General features: G+C 45.4%; 1 protein-coding gene across 3 annotated transcripts; it reads right to left on the reverse strand.

Annotated features, from left to right (window-relative positions):
- Positions 1-570: 570 nt before the first annotated feature.
- LOC127333067 (protein FAR1-RELATED SEQUENCE 5) lies at positions 571-5,149 on the reverse strand. 3 transcript variants are annotated; one of them, XR_007870896.2, is made up of 6 exons: positions 4,760-5,149; positions 3,912-4,202; positions 1,411-3,817; positions 1,280-1,336; positions 960-1,057; positions 571-857 (listed from the first exon to the last, which is right to left on the reverse strand). XR_007870896.2 is itself a non-coding variant. In XM_071826083.1 (6 exons), the coding sequence occupies exons 3-5, from the start codon at positions 4,164-4,166 to the stop codon at positions 1,284-1,286; spliced, it is 2,715 nt and encodes a 904-aa protein (XP_071682184.1). In that variant the 5' UTR covers positions 4,167-4,202; positions 4,569-4,621; positions 4,760-5,149; the 3' UTR covers positions 571-1,057; positions 1,280-1,283. The 3 variants fall into 3 exon arrangements, 2 of the variants coding, with proteins under 2 accessions (XP_071682184.1, XP_051215347.1); XM_071826083.1 differs by adding an exon at positions 4,569-4,621 and having other exon boundaries at positions 571-1,057; XM_051359387.2 differs by having other exon boundaries at positions 571-1,057.
- Positions 5,150-15,784: the final 10,635 nt, after the last annotated feature.

The raw sequence follows: 15,784 nt of genomic DNA on the forward strand, positions 1-15,784 counted from the left end.
TCGATCCGATCCTGGCATTGGTGTGCTCCAGCAACGCACGCCAACGCAGCTCCCTGTCCCCATGCTCATCCGTCGACCAGTCGAGCCGCTCGCCGGCGCCCCACCTTGCGCCCGCTCACCAAATCCCGCGCCACGTGGATGTCCAGGCCAGCGGCAAAACCACTGTCCACATGGACCAAAACAGCCATCAGTGGGCAAAGGGGGTTATTTGGCTGGTATTTCATACTTAGGGGGGTTAAGTGCCCCAATCCAAACTTGAGGGGGTTTAATGTCCTAAACCCAATACTTAGGGGGGTCATCTGGACTTCTTTCCAATACGAAGAAACATATACCTGGACAAGAGTGTTCACTGTTCACCAGAGCTAACAGATAGAGAATGAGAGAAAAGAAATCATCAAAGCGGTGCAATTGTGAATCTTACATATTTTGATGTAGGCCTATTCGGCAAAAGGAAGTTCCCTGCGTTCAAACAAGGGCCTGGAAATTTGCCATTGCCTGTTGTTTGTACGGAGTACAAGCTATCTTGTTCCATATTCACCAAAATCATATGAAAGGAGACAACACCACAAAAGAATAGCCGGTACAGTAAAAATGAATAACCAGAATATATCACATAGAGGTACAGATGCCATAAACATTCATTGCTCTATATTAGTACATCTAGAGGTGTGAGGTGACCAAACTATCGGAGTGACATGTACATCACACACAAAATGCAACAACCTGTTCCGTCATCACGCCGACATTGAAACACTGGGGGGTCATTAGCGCCCATAAGGATTCACCACTTGAAAGCAATCGAGGAGGCAATCCATATATTCACTCAGTGTGAGGAGCCATGGCACGGGTAGGTGGAACTGTAGTTAAGAAATGTCTTCTCATATACCTCACCATGTCAGAATAATGAAGTTGCCAATGGCAAAGTTCCGGCAGTTCTAATAAATCTATCCGAAAATGACCTGTACAGCCGGTGTCAATCATCATTATTCCCCGCTCGTTGATTATCTCTACGCACCACCAACTCGGTATTGCAGCCAGATATACCATCGTCTAGCACCTGTTTGAACAAAGGAGTGAGCCAAACTTAATATCTTATGGCAGGAGATGATGGACAAACATTTTCCCAAACAGATCACTAAACAAATGATAAATCTTGGGTGCAGTGATAGATCAGAACCAGCATAGTATAGCGGAGCATTTCTATCTGTGATAAAAAAAAACAATAATAACATGATAGTTCTCATACTATGCTTAGTACTTGAAGCAAGAAAGTGGTTACCTGTCTAGCGGTAATCCAACGTACCAGCACTCAGTGTGAAGGGGAAGGTTAGAGAATCTGCATTACAATTAGCACCGTTAATAGATGTGACAACATATAAAAGGGGGAAATGATCATGCTTAAACAAGTACCATCAGCAGAGCCATTGACAAAATTAGTATGACTGTGTAGACCTTCTGTGACCATATTTTGAGTACGATCACAATTAGCACCAATGATAGCAGCCATGTCGGGGGTTCTGTTTTCAAGAAATTGTTCCACCTGACCCATAAGTGTGTTCAATTGGTTTTCCATGTATGCAAATGATTCAACAGAAGTAGCTGCTCTAGCCGCTGCTATACTGAATATTCGGCACAGTAAATTGTGACCCTTTGTCTGGGCCAACTGAGGATCACCATCAAAAGGGTATTCATAACCACCATTCGAAGATCCTGATTTGGCATCCTTCCTCCACCTTTTCAAGACATACTGAGGAGGAAGGTTCTTGATATTCCTAGTATCAAGTACCTTCAGCATATGGCGACATGGAATCCCTACAAACTCAAACCCCTTACAACTACAACGTGACATTGAATCACGTGAATCAAATTTAACAAAATGATCTTTCGGATTGTCCTCGACAGTTATCCTATAATCACAAATTGTGCCCATCTCGCCACAGTTATATAGCATGCAATCCATGTACAACTCAAACTCATTTTCAAACATTTTATAGGCAGCAGGTGTATATATATCGGCAGCCTGCTTTAATATTCGCATCGAAGGTGGCTTCTTTGTACTCTGGCTGGCATTCACATCAGCTTGCAGTTCTGCAGACCGACGATCACACAATAATCTTTCAAACTGCACAAAGAAACTCAAAAGGTCACGTTCTAGGGATAAATGTATTTTAAGCTCACTGCTCAAGTTGTCCTTCTGCTGGACGCTTTTCATATCAGCGCAAAATGCGTCACGGCCATATGGTAATGCCCATTTCTCTTTAAGGGCGAACAGGTCTGCTAGCCATTGATTATCTTGAAGGTCATAATTTGCCAACATTTCTCTCCACGCCATCAAAAACTCTGCCTCATCGTCACAATCAAATAGGCACCTCTTGAAGTTGCAATGTAAATTTCTTGACCCATGGAATGCATGATTCAACTGCTGAAGAGCATTTTGGTAAATTTGCCAGACACAATAACGATGTGTTGTTGCAGGCCAACTTGTTGCGACAGCTTCACTTATGACAGGAGATCTTTCAGTTAACAATGTCCTGGGAAGGATACCATTCATTGCCAGTTTGAAAGTATCAAATAACCATCTGAAAGCTTCAAAGCTCTCATCATAAAGCAATGCAGTACCAAAGATGACAGTCTGTTTATGATGATTCAGACCTGTAAACAAAGCAACCGGCCTACCATAGCCTTGCAGTGCATAACCTGAATCAAGGCATACTACATCACCGAAGTGGGCAAAGTCCATGATGGATTTTGAATCTGCCCACAGAAAATTCGTCAAGTTTCCATCCTCGTCAGATTTTATAGCATAGAAAAATGAAGGGTTATCATGCTGCATCTTTTGTAGGTACTCCAGAGAAGCACCTACATCACCACAGTGAGGAACTTTGCGCTTGTACCTTCTCCAACTTCTAGCTTCTAGACAGCTTGAAGTGGCATGGTCTTCGATAAGGCTTTGCTTGCCCGTAGAAACACCTGGTGATTTATCAACCAGACCGACTCTGTAATCTTGATAAATTTCAGTCAGTGATTCCATCACAAGATCAGAAGCTGCTGCAGCACCAAGCCCGTGATTGTGGCAAGTAACGAACTCTGTGACATTATATTTGCCATTAGGTGCAAGTCGGATGACCAGACACGCTGGGCAACCAGTTCGGGTTTCTGGACGAGGCTTCTTTACTCTATTTGCTCCTCTTTTCTTCTCGCGGAACCCTTCTTTTGAACAAACAAACATCCTTCTGGTGATAACATTTTCAGCATTCACGGTCAAGCTTGCCCTTCTCACGTGAAATCCAAGCTTCCCTGCATATCTGCTGTAAAAATCATATGCCTTATCTTCATTCTCAAATTCTGGCGTTACCACAGTATCATCCACCAGATTTTCCCTCACAGCCCGTGCTTTACGCCTAATTTTCTTTGCTTTCAACATATGAATCGTAGAAGCTGTTGCTAAGTGATGGTTATGGTTTGGTACAAATTCCGTCAAACGGTACTTGCCATTGGCAGTAAGCCGGATGGTCATGCTCGCTGGGCAACCAATTCTTGTTTCAGGCCGTGGGCATTTTGATTCCTTGGCACCCTTCTTCTTCTCCCGGAAACCTTCTCTTGAGCAAACAAATGTCCTCCTAGTGATGATGTTCTTTGATGTTGTCCAGAGTGTTGATCTGCGAACAAAGAAGCCCACCTTCTCCGCATACGAATTGTAGAACTCATAAGCCTCATCCTCACTGTCAAATAGTGTATTTACCTTTGGCAACATCATCTCATCGCAGCTATCAATCACAGGATTAACATTGGCTGCCACCACATCCCCCACCGCTTCCTACCGATGAAAAAGAGCAGCACAACAATAAAGCAACAACTATTTGTTTTCCTTCAGGCCTAGTGCAAAATAGGTAATATAGTAGAGAACATACCCCATTTTGTTGTGGATTCGTAGGATTTAATGGTGGGGACGAGGGCGCATGAAGAGGCCAAGATGTGCATGGACGCGGGAGGACTACATGTCCAGGATAAGGCTGTTGAGCTAATCTCAGATCAGTGGCAGGACTGTCTGGAGCATGAGGAGGCTTGAGATTCTGGAGTAAGCAAGGTTCCACAAGAGGTGGAGCAATTCGAGGACCCTTCTGCTTTGCACCTCCACCGCTGTTGCTGGACATTTTGTTGTACATACACGTATATACCAGTCACCAGCACACAAGGTCCACCTGATGGAGAGGATCAAACTTCTCGTAAGTGCAACTACACCATGCAACACAAATTTAAGACTAGGAAGAAACGTGATAAATTGATGTAGCATTTCCCTTTAGGAATAAAGAGTTTCAAATTCTGTAGCCTAATATCCTGAATACAAATGATTGGCAGAGTTATTAGGTTAGAAGATGGGCGTCAACAAAATTAAAGGTAAAATGGAATAAATTGTGTTAGGAGACAGAAAAAAAATCGGAACTTGCGTACAGCATTACAATGGAAGGTAAAAGTTGCATCTGTGTATCCATCTGTTGTAGGTTAAAAGAATACTGAAGAACCAAAGGTCCAAAATCGATTCCAGAAATTGGCATAGAATTGCATACCTATATGGTTATCTTGTTATTCCACAAACAGTTTGCATGGATTTTATCTAATTCTGAGATACAAGCTCAAAGTTGTTAACTTCATTTATAAAATACAAAACCGAGCATTACCAATCCTACCCTATATCAATCCTTCAGGCCACACCAATGCAGAGTAATAACAAAAATTGGGGATACATATATCTCCTCACCTCTCTTGCCTTTTCGATTGAGAGCACAAATGCGCCGGACGACGGAACCAGCCAGTGCGAGCACTAAATTAGTAGCTCCAGCACATGGCCGCAGGCCTCCCGCCTTAACCGTGCCTGCTGGTCCTCTCCAATGCCGTCCCGGCCTGAATCCCCTGTTGCGCTCCCAATCGCCGGCCGTCCGTCAGCTGGCCGCAGCTCCTCCTCTGCGAGTACCGAAGGCTAGAAATCGGGGCCCACTTCTCGCCACCCCACAGAGATGCCGTCCGCCGGCGCGGCGTGCCGGCTTCGCCTAGGGTTTAGGCTGTGGTTGTTGTACGGATGGACAGATGGTCACTCTCATGGAGAAGGGAGCTTTTTTTTTCCAGCCAAATGGGGATGAACGAGCCATCCTTCTGTACGGCTGTAGTAGTATCTTTGTGTGGCTGGATCGTCCATTTCCAACTGGGCCTGGGCCCCGCCGTGGTAAAAGTTCGGCGTAACAAAGTTGGCCCATATAGCTCACACCGAATTTGTCGATTCAGAGATTGGATCTCAGCCCTAGCAGATTTGGGCCGGCAATTGTCGAGGGAAGGCAGAGTCCTCAAACAGGGAGTGATTCGACGGATTGATTTGTTTAAGTGTTGTTTTTAACACACGAACAGGTTAATTAGCTCTGTTGATATTCTCAATTTTACATTGACAGTTCTTTCAGATGGCACAGCTAGCTTATTTAAATGTGTCAAAAAAAACCATTAATTACTTACATAAATGTAGCTACCACATCTAAATCCTGCATAACTGACTCTGATTCTTTGGCATGCATCACCACTAATATAAAAAGACCCAGAGTGGCAGATCCGAACAATCCTGACCATCTAATCACCAAAACCACCGGCTTAGATGAATCCTAAAACAGTGTTAGACGCACACCTCTTCCACGCCTAATCAAACAAACCGCTAAATATGCTTTTTTTCTTTTTCTTTTCCCAGACGCTCTACACCAACGGACCAAATTCCACGATCTGCACGACCTTCAAGCCGCCCCCGCAATCGCCGCGTGCCACCGCCGGCCGCGAGCAGGACCTACAAGGCACCTCCCGCGGTCATCGCACCGCCCCCGTCAAGCTCCCCCGCCGCGAGAAGACCTGCACGACCCGATTTACCCCAACCATCGCCATCACGCAAGCATGCCGCCTCCCTGCCTGCTGAGAGTATGTCGCCGCCTGCACGCCGGCGCCGCCGCCCTGGACCCTCTACCCCTGCGTGCCGGCGCCGCCGCCCAGCGCGCCCTCTACCATGCACGCTGGCGCCGCCGGCCTCTACCCTGCGCGCGCCGGAACCGCCGCTCTGCACCCTCGCCCTGCACGCCGGTGCCGCCGCCCTGCCCGACGCGAGCGAGACGCCGCCTCCGCAGCACCTGCCGTTCGTCGCCAAGTCCACTGCACCGGCCCGTCCCTGCAGACAGATCGATGGCTTCCTAGAGTGTGTCTGGGTATATCCTCTTGTTCATTGTGTGAGGGCCCGAGAGGATGCAGAATCATTTCCCAATATTCCTGGTGAGTGTTAATTCCCAGTTCTTCAAAAAACCACGATGGTTGATATCTCACATTCTCACTGATTGAATTTTTCTTAGGATGGCCAGCATGGAGAATAACCCAGCACCGTCGTTGAGGTGCGCCCAGGATGAAGGCTCCGCTGCCTTTAATTATTGAAGTCGGGTACTCTCAAGTCTCAACCCCACCTTTGCATTGGCACGAAGACCCCCATAGTTTTCGCGATCTCAGTCGGTTCCAACTATCCCTGTGCCAACTCGCTTCCTATCTGCTCGATATGCCTAGGTGCCTTACCATTCATGTGATCGTGATTGTTGTCGCTGGAAAGATCCCCTTGATTTCTGTCATCCGATCCCCGGCATAGCGCCAACGCTTATCATTGGTGTTGCCACATTGCCAAAACCAAGCTCCTCGGGTCATTCTCCCAACATTGTCGTATTTTTCATGACTATTCTAGCTTAAGGAACATTAAGTTCTTATTTTTGTGTTGGATGCTAGATAAACATTAATGAGTTCATCAGTTGACCATAGTTCTGTAGAATAGGGTATGTTGAACAGAAAACTACCACTGGATTGCATTTATTTGATAGTTATTTTCATGGCGTTGCGCCTATTAGCCTAAAGTAAAAGCACCAGCAGGAGTGGAGAAGATCAGATAAGGGAGGTCTCTGAAGTTTTGTAAGTTTGGTATATTCAGAATTGTTGCTGGATATTAACTAAATAAAAGCTGTACATAATCTGCAACGACGCAATGGTAAGATCTACTGTTGTTGGTGTTTTATTTCGGAAAATTATACGAATGTTTGCCCTTTTGGTAATTGGATTCTTTACTAACTATATTTTTTTTACTCCTTGCAGATAATTTGCTTCAGTTCATCAGAGTACATGGTAAAACATCCACATTTTTTTATCAGTCGAGGCGACTATGCACCACTTACTCTCTGCTCTGTTTTCTTTCTTCTTGTAATTCTTGTCCTTAGTGACACAAAAAATCCTTAGGGTTTATATGTTTAACTAGGTATATGCATAGCTTAGTTTATGTCAGGCATTCTCGCAATGGTAAGACCTTAGGTAGCAGTATTGCAGCATGTTTCTGAGGTTGTCGAGGCTGAGGCATCTACGGTTGAAAACGGAACGGAAACGGACGGAAATATGTCTTATTGTTTTTGTTTCCACCTATCTTAACGGAATCGAAAACGTAATCGGAAACCCCGGAAACGAATATGGAAACGAAAATCACCGGAGATGAATATGGAGCGGATACGGGACGGATACGTTACGAAAATGAATATTTGTCACAATAAAATGGCGGCATATTACCTTGGTATGTATACCAAAAAGGCATGTATAACGAAATAGACAATAAGACAATGAATATCACTCAACTTCAACAAGAGGCAATTCAACATAAAGTACTACCTCTGTTACTAAAAGGGTGTCTCAACTTTGTCCAAATTTGGATGTATCTAGACCCAGTTTAGTATCTGGATACATCCAAAATTTAACAAAGTTAAGACATCCTTTTAGTGACGGAGGGAGTAACAGACATAGTTTAACACTTGGACAAATGCAAGTTCACATAAATATGTTTGCGTCGACACTAAGACTGTTCCTGGGCAGTCGCTTGGCCGCCTGATCGCTCGTCTTGTAGGAAGAAGCCGCGATCGTTGCAATCGCTTGGGAGTTGGGACTACGTCTTGTGGAATCATCCGAAACAGAGATGAGTCGTTGAGACTGTAGACGGCTGTCTATAAATAATAGGTGGCCTGCAGGCCTAGTTTCATATGTAAATGTAGACCTACCAAGAACATGGGCCTCTCTAGGTTACATTAGCGGAAACTTTTCATATTGGTTTATCCGGAATTTCCTTTGCCGTTTTCGTTTCCGTCGGAAACAGCTCCCTCGTTTTCATTTTCATTTCCTTTTATGATTCTTTCGTTTCCTTTCGTTTTCCGCAAAATGCCATTTTCTTTTCCCTTTTCTGTTCTCCATTTCCCTTTTCTTCGAAAATGGACGGAAAGTTTCCCTTTCATTTTCAACCCTAGAGGCATCGCCATCTGCTCAAGCCATCTGCAGTCAGTCCCGTACTGAGATAAAGTTCAGGTATTTTGTTTCCTTCGCATGTATGCTAGATGATGGCGATCTTGGTGTTACCAGACGATTATTGTTTGTGCTCTTCCCTCTACATAAGTGTGTAATCCAATTTTCAGATTTTGGTTTGTAGATTTGATAATTTATTTATTGTATCATAAGTGATAAGCTGATGGTTGTCAAATGTTCCTATGGGTAGGGGGCAAAATCGACAACAACCACAAGGAGAAGATCATTTCCGACCATTTTGGAGATGTCATGGGTAGGGGGCAAAATCGACACAAGGACTTCAATTGGGCCGGACTACAATTTGAGGCCCCGGATTTGGCGTCTCTCGATGACCCCTTCACGGAGGACGAGGTTAAGCATGCCATCAATCTTCTTCCGGGCGACAAAGCCCCCGGTCCGGACGGTTTCACGGGTGCCTTCTACAAGCATTGTTGGGATATTATCCGCCACGACGTTATGCGAGCTATCAATCTCTTCGGGGATCTACACGTGGCCAACTTCCATTGGTTAAACTCCGCTAACATTGCCCTTTTGCCCAAGAAGGATGGGGCGGAGGAGATCTCCGACTTCCGGCCTATTAGCCTCATTCATGGCATTGCCAAGATCATCGCCAAATTGCTCTCCCTAACGCTTGCTCCGCATATGGATGACCTTGTCTCCAAGGCGCAAAGTGCTTTCATCAAGAAAAGAAGTATCCATGACAACTTCCTATACGTAAAGAATCTTGCTGCGAGGTTACACAAGAGGAAAATTCCGGCCCTTCTCTTCAAGCTCGACATTCGGAAGGCGTTCGATTCCGTGCGTTGGGACTACATTATTGACCTACTACAAAAATGGGGATTCCCTCCACGCTTCCGGAATTGGGTGGTCGCCTTGCTCGTCACCGCCTCATCGCGGGTCCTCCTTAATGCGGTGGCCGGCCAACCTATCAAGCATAGCCGGGGGCTACGTCAAGGGGACCCTTTGTCACCTCTCCTTTTTGTCCTTGCTATAGACCCCATCACCCAAATCCTCGAGCTTGCCTCCATTCATGGGTTGCTTCACAAGCTTGCTAGGCGGACCACCATTTTGAGGACCTCCCTCTATGCCGATGATGCGGCAATCTTTATTGCGCCCTCTAAGCATGATGTGCAAAACCTCACCGCCATCCTTCATGCCTTCGGCGAAGTTACGGGTCTATGCACCAATTTCCACAAGAGCTCTGTTGTACCTATTTGTTGCCACAACATCGACCTTGACGATATCCTTCATGGCACCCCGGTTCTTAGGGATACTTTCCCGTTGAAGTATCTTGGGCTACCCCTCTCCCCTTGGTGTCTACGTAAAGCGGACTTTCAATCTCTTGAGGACAAAGCGGCCCGGAAAATCCCCACTTGGAATGGGAAACTTGTTAACTTCGCGGGTCGCACCGCTCTTGTCAAATCTGTCCTTTCCTCTCAAGCTATATACCACTTCACATCTCTCAATGTCCCGAATGGCACTATGGTCAACATGAAGAAAATTGAAAGAGCCTTCTTATGGGCGGGCACCGATAAGGTCTCCGGTGGACAATGTAAGGTCAATTGGGATATCGTTTGTAGGCCCAAAAATCTTGGTGGCCTTGGGGTTCTTAATGCCGACTTCTTCTCCCGTGCCCTTCGCTTGCGGTGGCCTTGGAAGGAATGGAAAGAGCCGTCCAAAATTTGGGTGGGTCTTGGCAACCCTTGCAATGACACGGACATGGACCTTTTCTACGCCTCAACTACCATTGTGGTGGGCAATGGGAAGAAGACTCCTTTTTGGAAGGCGTCGTGGCTTAATGGCATAAAGCCCATCGACATCGCCCCTCTCATATACAAAATCTCCACTAGAAAGAATTGGAAAGTCAACAAGGCCATGTCCAATCATGGTTGGATCTCCAAGATTAACTTGGACGCGGTTTTCACCATACAACATATTCGCCAATACATCTCCCTTTGGGTCAAACTCTCCGAGGTCTCTCTTAATGAGGACGTGGAGGACGAGATTTCTTGGAACCTCACCGATAATGGCATCTACTCTTCTACCTACGCCTACCATGCTCAATTCTTCGGAGCCACGCTTTCCCCGGTCGCCTCCTCGGTGTGGAAGTTTTGGGCACCGCCCAAGTATAAGCTCTTTATGTGGCTTGCGCTTCAAAATAGGCTTTGGACTAATGACCGCTTGGAGAAGAGGGGTTGGCCTAATGGTCGGGATTGTCCTCTTTGCAAACATGCTTTAGAATCCGTTGATCACCTTCTTGTCAATTGTCGTTACACCATCCGCCTTTGGGGCCTTTTGAACACTTGGCTTGGCATCCAACCCCTTGACCCCAACCTTTGGCCGACCACTTCTCTTCACCCATGGTGGGGCAAGATGACCAAGCGCAAGGACGTCGCATCGTTAACCTTCCTCGTGTCTTGGGAACTTTGGAATGAAAGAAACGCTCGGGTCTTTAAAAGCAAGCAAGCGCCACCCTCCGTGCTCTTCAATAAGATCAAGCAAGAGGCTAAACTATGGATTTTGGCGGGTGATAAATGTATGAGTAACTTGATGCCGCGAGAGTAGGTCCTTTTTTTGTTTCAAGGGTGTAATCGGGTGCCTTGTAAAACTATTCTACTTCTCCTTAATTAATGGAATAGGGCAAAGCTTTTGCCCTCTTTTCAAAAAAAAAAATGTTCCTATGGCAGATGGACACTCTTCCCTCTACATAACTGTGTAATCCAATTTTCAGATTTTGGTTTGTAGATTTGATAATTTATTTATTGTATCATTAGTAATAGACAAGCTGATGGTTGTCAAATGTTCCTATGTCAGCTGGACTGAGAAATGTTGCATGTAGATGCTTATTTGCATAAGAGTTTGATGAAAACCCTATATTTCATTTTTTTTTCACAATATCCGAATTGAGAGCTTCTCTTGCATGTGACATGTTTTTTATTCACTTTCTGAACATAGTTTATTCTCGGCCGATTTTGTAGTGATCTGTTATCACATTACGCTAAAAATAAATGAAATACATAAGGTTTATGAATCAAGATAACTCATGCACAATTGCCTCAGTTTCAAGGTACTTAACTGCACTAACCAGTACAACGGAAATTGTGAATGATTGGTGCATTATTTCATAGGTCTTCTGTCCAAAAGTGCTTTTAAATAATTGTGCTGACTTTTGTTGTACCAAACAAAAGCTGGTATGTAACCTTCCAACCAGCATTTTTGTATCAAGGTTTTGTTGATAAATATGTTCACTTCTGCAAAATGGAGGAGCAGCAGGTATTTAAACTTACAACAAGAATTATGTTTCCGTTTTAAATCACACATTTTGTCTCTGGCAATGAAACACCAAAGATGTAACATTCCATTCTATTTTCTCTCTTCTCTTTTGCTCTAGATGGATTCATGTGTTGATATATTTCTTCTGGTAAATTACCTGAACTTCCCTTACTGTAGTAACATTTCAGTAATGCTCTTCAATTTATGATGTATTTTGAAGATGTGATTCAAAGTTGACATGTCAAACTGATATCCTAGCTATTGTGCGTTGTTCCGAGGTATGTGAATATTGGTGTATGGAAAGATCATGAAGGTATTCACTATTCACAACATTGCTTTGACTATTGCCTAGGCATATATGTCAATATGTGTATAAATGCTCTGAGCCATATGAATATATGAGTATTTGCAACATTAGGTGATTTTCGTAGAATCTGAAATATTTATTTCCGTGGAGTGGAGACACATTAGAAGGTGTCTTGTGTACCAAATTCTAAAATAAATGTTTAGTTGTTGGTGCTATAAGGCATTTTTACTTGCCTATATAGATGTATACCTCGTGGTTATTTGACCTACTTAGGAGCTGCTATCACTAATAAATGAGAACTTTGCACGGGGTGCAGACTTGACTTGAGTAGAGTCTGATTTATGCTAAAATGTTTAATACACGTGATTTGTCTCTAGATTCGTGTGTATCTTGACGCACTTCAGTGCAGATACATACGAATCTAGACAAACCTGCAAAAAGTATATAGAGAAGGCGGGAGCAACATACTCACGGTTAAATTATTTTTATATTTTGTTGTAAGATGAATCAATGAAGGTATGAAGCCAGATAGATGAATGTGATACTGGATTGCCATTATGTATTGTATTTTTTTTGAGAGCACGCAATTTCCTATCAATTTTAGAGAAGAAGATAGAAGTTATGTATTGTATTTATGATGAATCTATTTGCTAAAACGCGTATTACGCGTGCACCTTTACTAGTGATTTTTAACCCCCCTTTTCTCCTGTTTCCATGCTTACTAATTAGTTCGATATAATTGAGTTATTCATGGATGGTGATGATGCCTCTTCATGTCAGCAGCATTTTTCCTGCCTAGCGCCCCAGCGGGTAGCATCTCTGTACAGCATCGTAATATAAGAAGAGCTTATGATGAATCATCCGAGAAGCTCCTGACCTGTTCAAGCATCTTGCGGCTCCATTCCCGATGCTGTCAGTAGAATACTAGATATGTGATGTTTATAGGTTAAGTGGATGGTTTGGCTCGGATCAAGTTCATCTCTTGTTGTATTGCATTGCCAACCACACCAGCATAATTTGACAGTTTGGGGTAGTGATGGTCATCCTGCCTCTTTCACGCTGTGTTGACGGCGCTGCCAACACCGCCGAAACAACAGGCCGGGCAGGCAGGGGCGGGCGCACGATTTCGGCGATGGGTATTCAAATTTGAGTTTCTTTTACTAAGACAAGATTTAAAAACTCAAAACATGAAAGCTTAAAATGTTTAATAAATATTTTCTATTTTCGGTGGCCTCTTTATCTTCTAACCTTGCTAACTTAGAGGCTTCTTGTTTGCCAACCATGGTAATCTAGAAACGATCAGGCAAGAGGTTTTTAGTAGAATCAAGGGAGAGAAAGGCACTGGTTTTTATTTTTGTTGGCTCGCTCAATGCTACGACGCTCTCGCTCAGTGTGTAATTGGGCTAAGTGTTGAATCCTGATGGGTGTTGAGTTGCAAAGTTGGGCCATGCGCCGCTGTGTTTGGAGGTTGAGATGGGGGTTGGCTTTGATCGGAGGAGTACCGTGCTCGTGAGGAGCAGACATATCATGCTCATGAGCTAAAAATTAGCCGAATACCCAAAACACATCATACATATTCTATATACATGAAATATTTTCACAAAAATAATGGGTATTCATCCGAATACCCATGAATTGAGCTAGGCCCACCCCTGCGGGCGGGGATAGGCAGAGTATATGTGCTCCACTTACGGCGCCGGCCACCACACACGTAGGTGTGGGAGGAGGACGGATATTGATGTGAAAATTCGATTTTGCCCATAGAGCAAAACCACAGGGCAACCACCGCGCGTCCCATCCGATTTCAACATCCACATAGCACTATGTAGTTGTGCTCGCTGATGAACGGGCCCCACAAAAAGCAAGCCTGCTGTTGAATTGGAATAGCCAGGGTGTTGCGTCTGAGTGAATAAAAGAGGCAAAGAAGGAACCACTTGAGATCGTTTCGACAGGGGCGATCTGACGTCGTGCGGACCACACATGATTATATCGTTTAGATGGAAATACCGCACGCTTAACCTGAGTTAAAAGGGTTATTGGGGACTACAAAATGTTAGGAACAAAATGTATTTATAGGAGTACTTTTGTGCAAAAAATAACTGACGTGATCAAATAATGCACAAATGCAAATCAAGACAATAATTTGGCCACCACATTATGTCACATAAGGGTTGCAAGGGTGATGCTCATTTGGTACCAAACAGACGACCATAATTTCAGACAAAGCTGCATTGCAGCAATAACGCGTACAGGAAGAGATCAAGCGAGACTGGATGACAGGACAACACAGCTAAAGTATCGATGACCACAATATCATACAGCAATCCGATAAACATGTACCAGATCGACGACCAGCAACACAGCCATCAACTTAATTAGTCTCCCAAGGAGGGCGGGGATATAATCATATAAACTTGTAGTACTACATGTAATTTAGCAGCAGGTATAAACTAAGATCAAGCAGGCAGGGAAGGCGGCCTGGACCTGGCGAGCGGGCCACAGATCTCCTCGTCGTAGATGAAGGACTACTCCTCGACCTCACCAAAGGCGTAGCCTTGGCTATGGTACTGATCCAGGATCTTGGCGTCCCCGGCTCGCACCTCCTCCTTAATAGCATCGAGGCCTGCCACGAATGGCGCGAGATGAGCACAATGCTTGCTGTTCTCGATGAACTCCATCGCCCTGCTCTTGCTCTTGCTGTACATGCCGGTGCCGGTAGCTTTCTCTTTGAGCAGGATGTCGATGTACTTCTGGCTCACCTTGGCCATCCTCTTCCCTTTGCCCGCATCTGCCTTGTCGCCCACCGCCAGCTTCTGGCAATTCAAGGACTCGCCAGCGATCCCATCCTCACCGACCACCATCTCCTTACTCGTCGACCCATCCTGCTTCGTCTCCCCCTTCATCGCGCCGCAAGCGATCGCCTTTCTAGCTTGCTAGGCGGAAACCTAATCGATTTTTTTTCTTCTTTTGGACCTGTAATCGATTTTTTCTAGATTTGGATAGGAGTCGGCGGATTTCCGTGTAGTCCGTTTTGTGTCGGATATATATAAGCGGAATAACCTGACAAACCCTAGGCTGTTTCGGGTCGGGCACCAACATATCAAGCGGTTCGCCTTCCATACGGGTCCACGCAAACCTGGTCATCTCGGCATTGCTTCGTGGGCCAGCTTGCAAGCACACATTTTCGTTCCGCACGGGCCGACGTTCTATCATGCTGAATTGTGGAAATCTCTAAAAAAAAAGCCTCTTCGTCTAGGAGGGCCTTTTTAACGCATTTTGTGTCCGGGAACTGCTCGACGCACGCACTGATGCCACAATGGGTCGCGGCCCAGTATGGCTGCATCATCTTCTTCCTTCGGCCGATGCACCTCCAACCCCCCGCAGTCAGCCGGCCAGGCCGCCTCCCTCTACCACTCGCAGCCAACGCCACTCTCACGGCGTCTCACGACACCACCCTCCTCGATCCGCCGCCCACCGCCGGTCTACCGCTGCCCTGAACCTTCTTCTAAGCCTCGCATCTTCCCGTCTCCGGCGACCCTCCCTCATGGAAAACCCTAAGCCCGTCACCGATGAGCTCCCACCCCTGAAACCTTAAGACCCTTCACACCTAAGTTTTCTTACTCACCTTTGCCGCGACGAGCCGCGTCGTCCATGTCTCCGGCGAGGTCCATTCCGTCGCCTTCCTGGTCTCTGGTGTGTCTTCCCTGCCGTCTCAAACGTTGTCTGTCACGGTGACATGCCTCGGCCCACAACCCTCCACGCGTGTGTGTTTGCGCGCAAACGGATGTAAGAAGGCGTCAAGTAGGGATTGCC

The sequence above is a fragment of the Lolium perenne genome, chromosome 2, assembly GCF_019359855.2.
Source record: "Lolium perenne isolate Kyuss_39 chromosome 2, Kyuss_2.0, whole genome shotgun sequence".
NCBI lineage: Eukaryota > Viridiplantae > Streptophyta > Magnoliopsida > Poales > Poaceae > Lolium > Lolium perenne.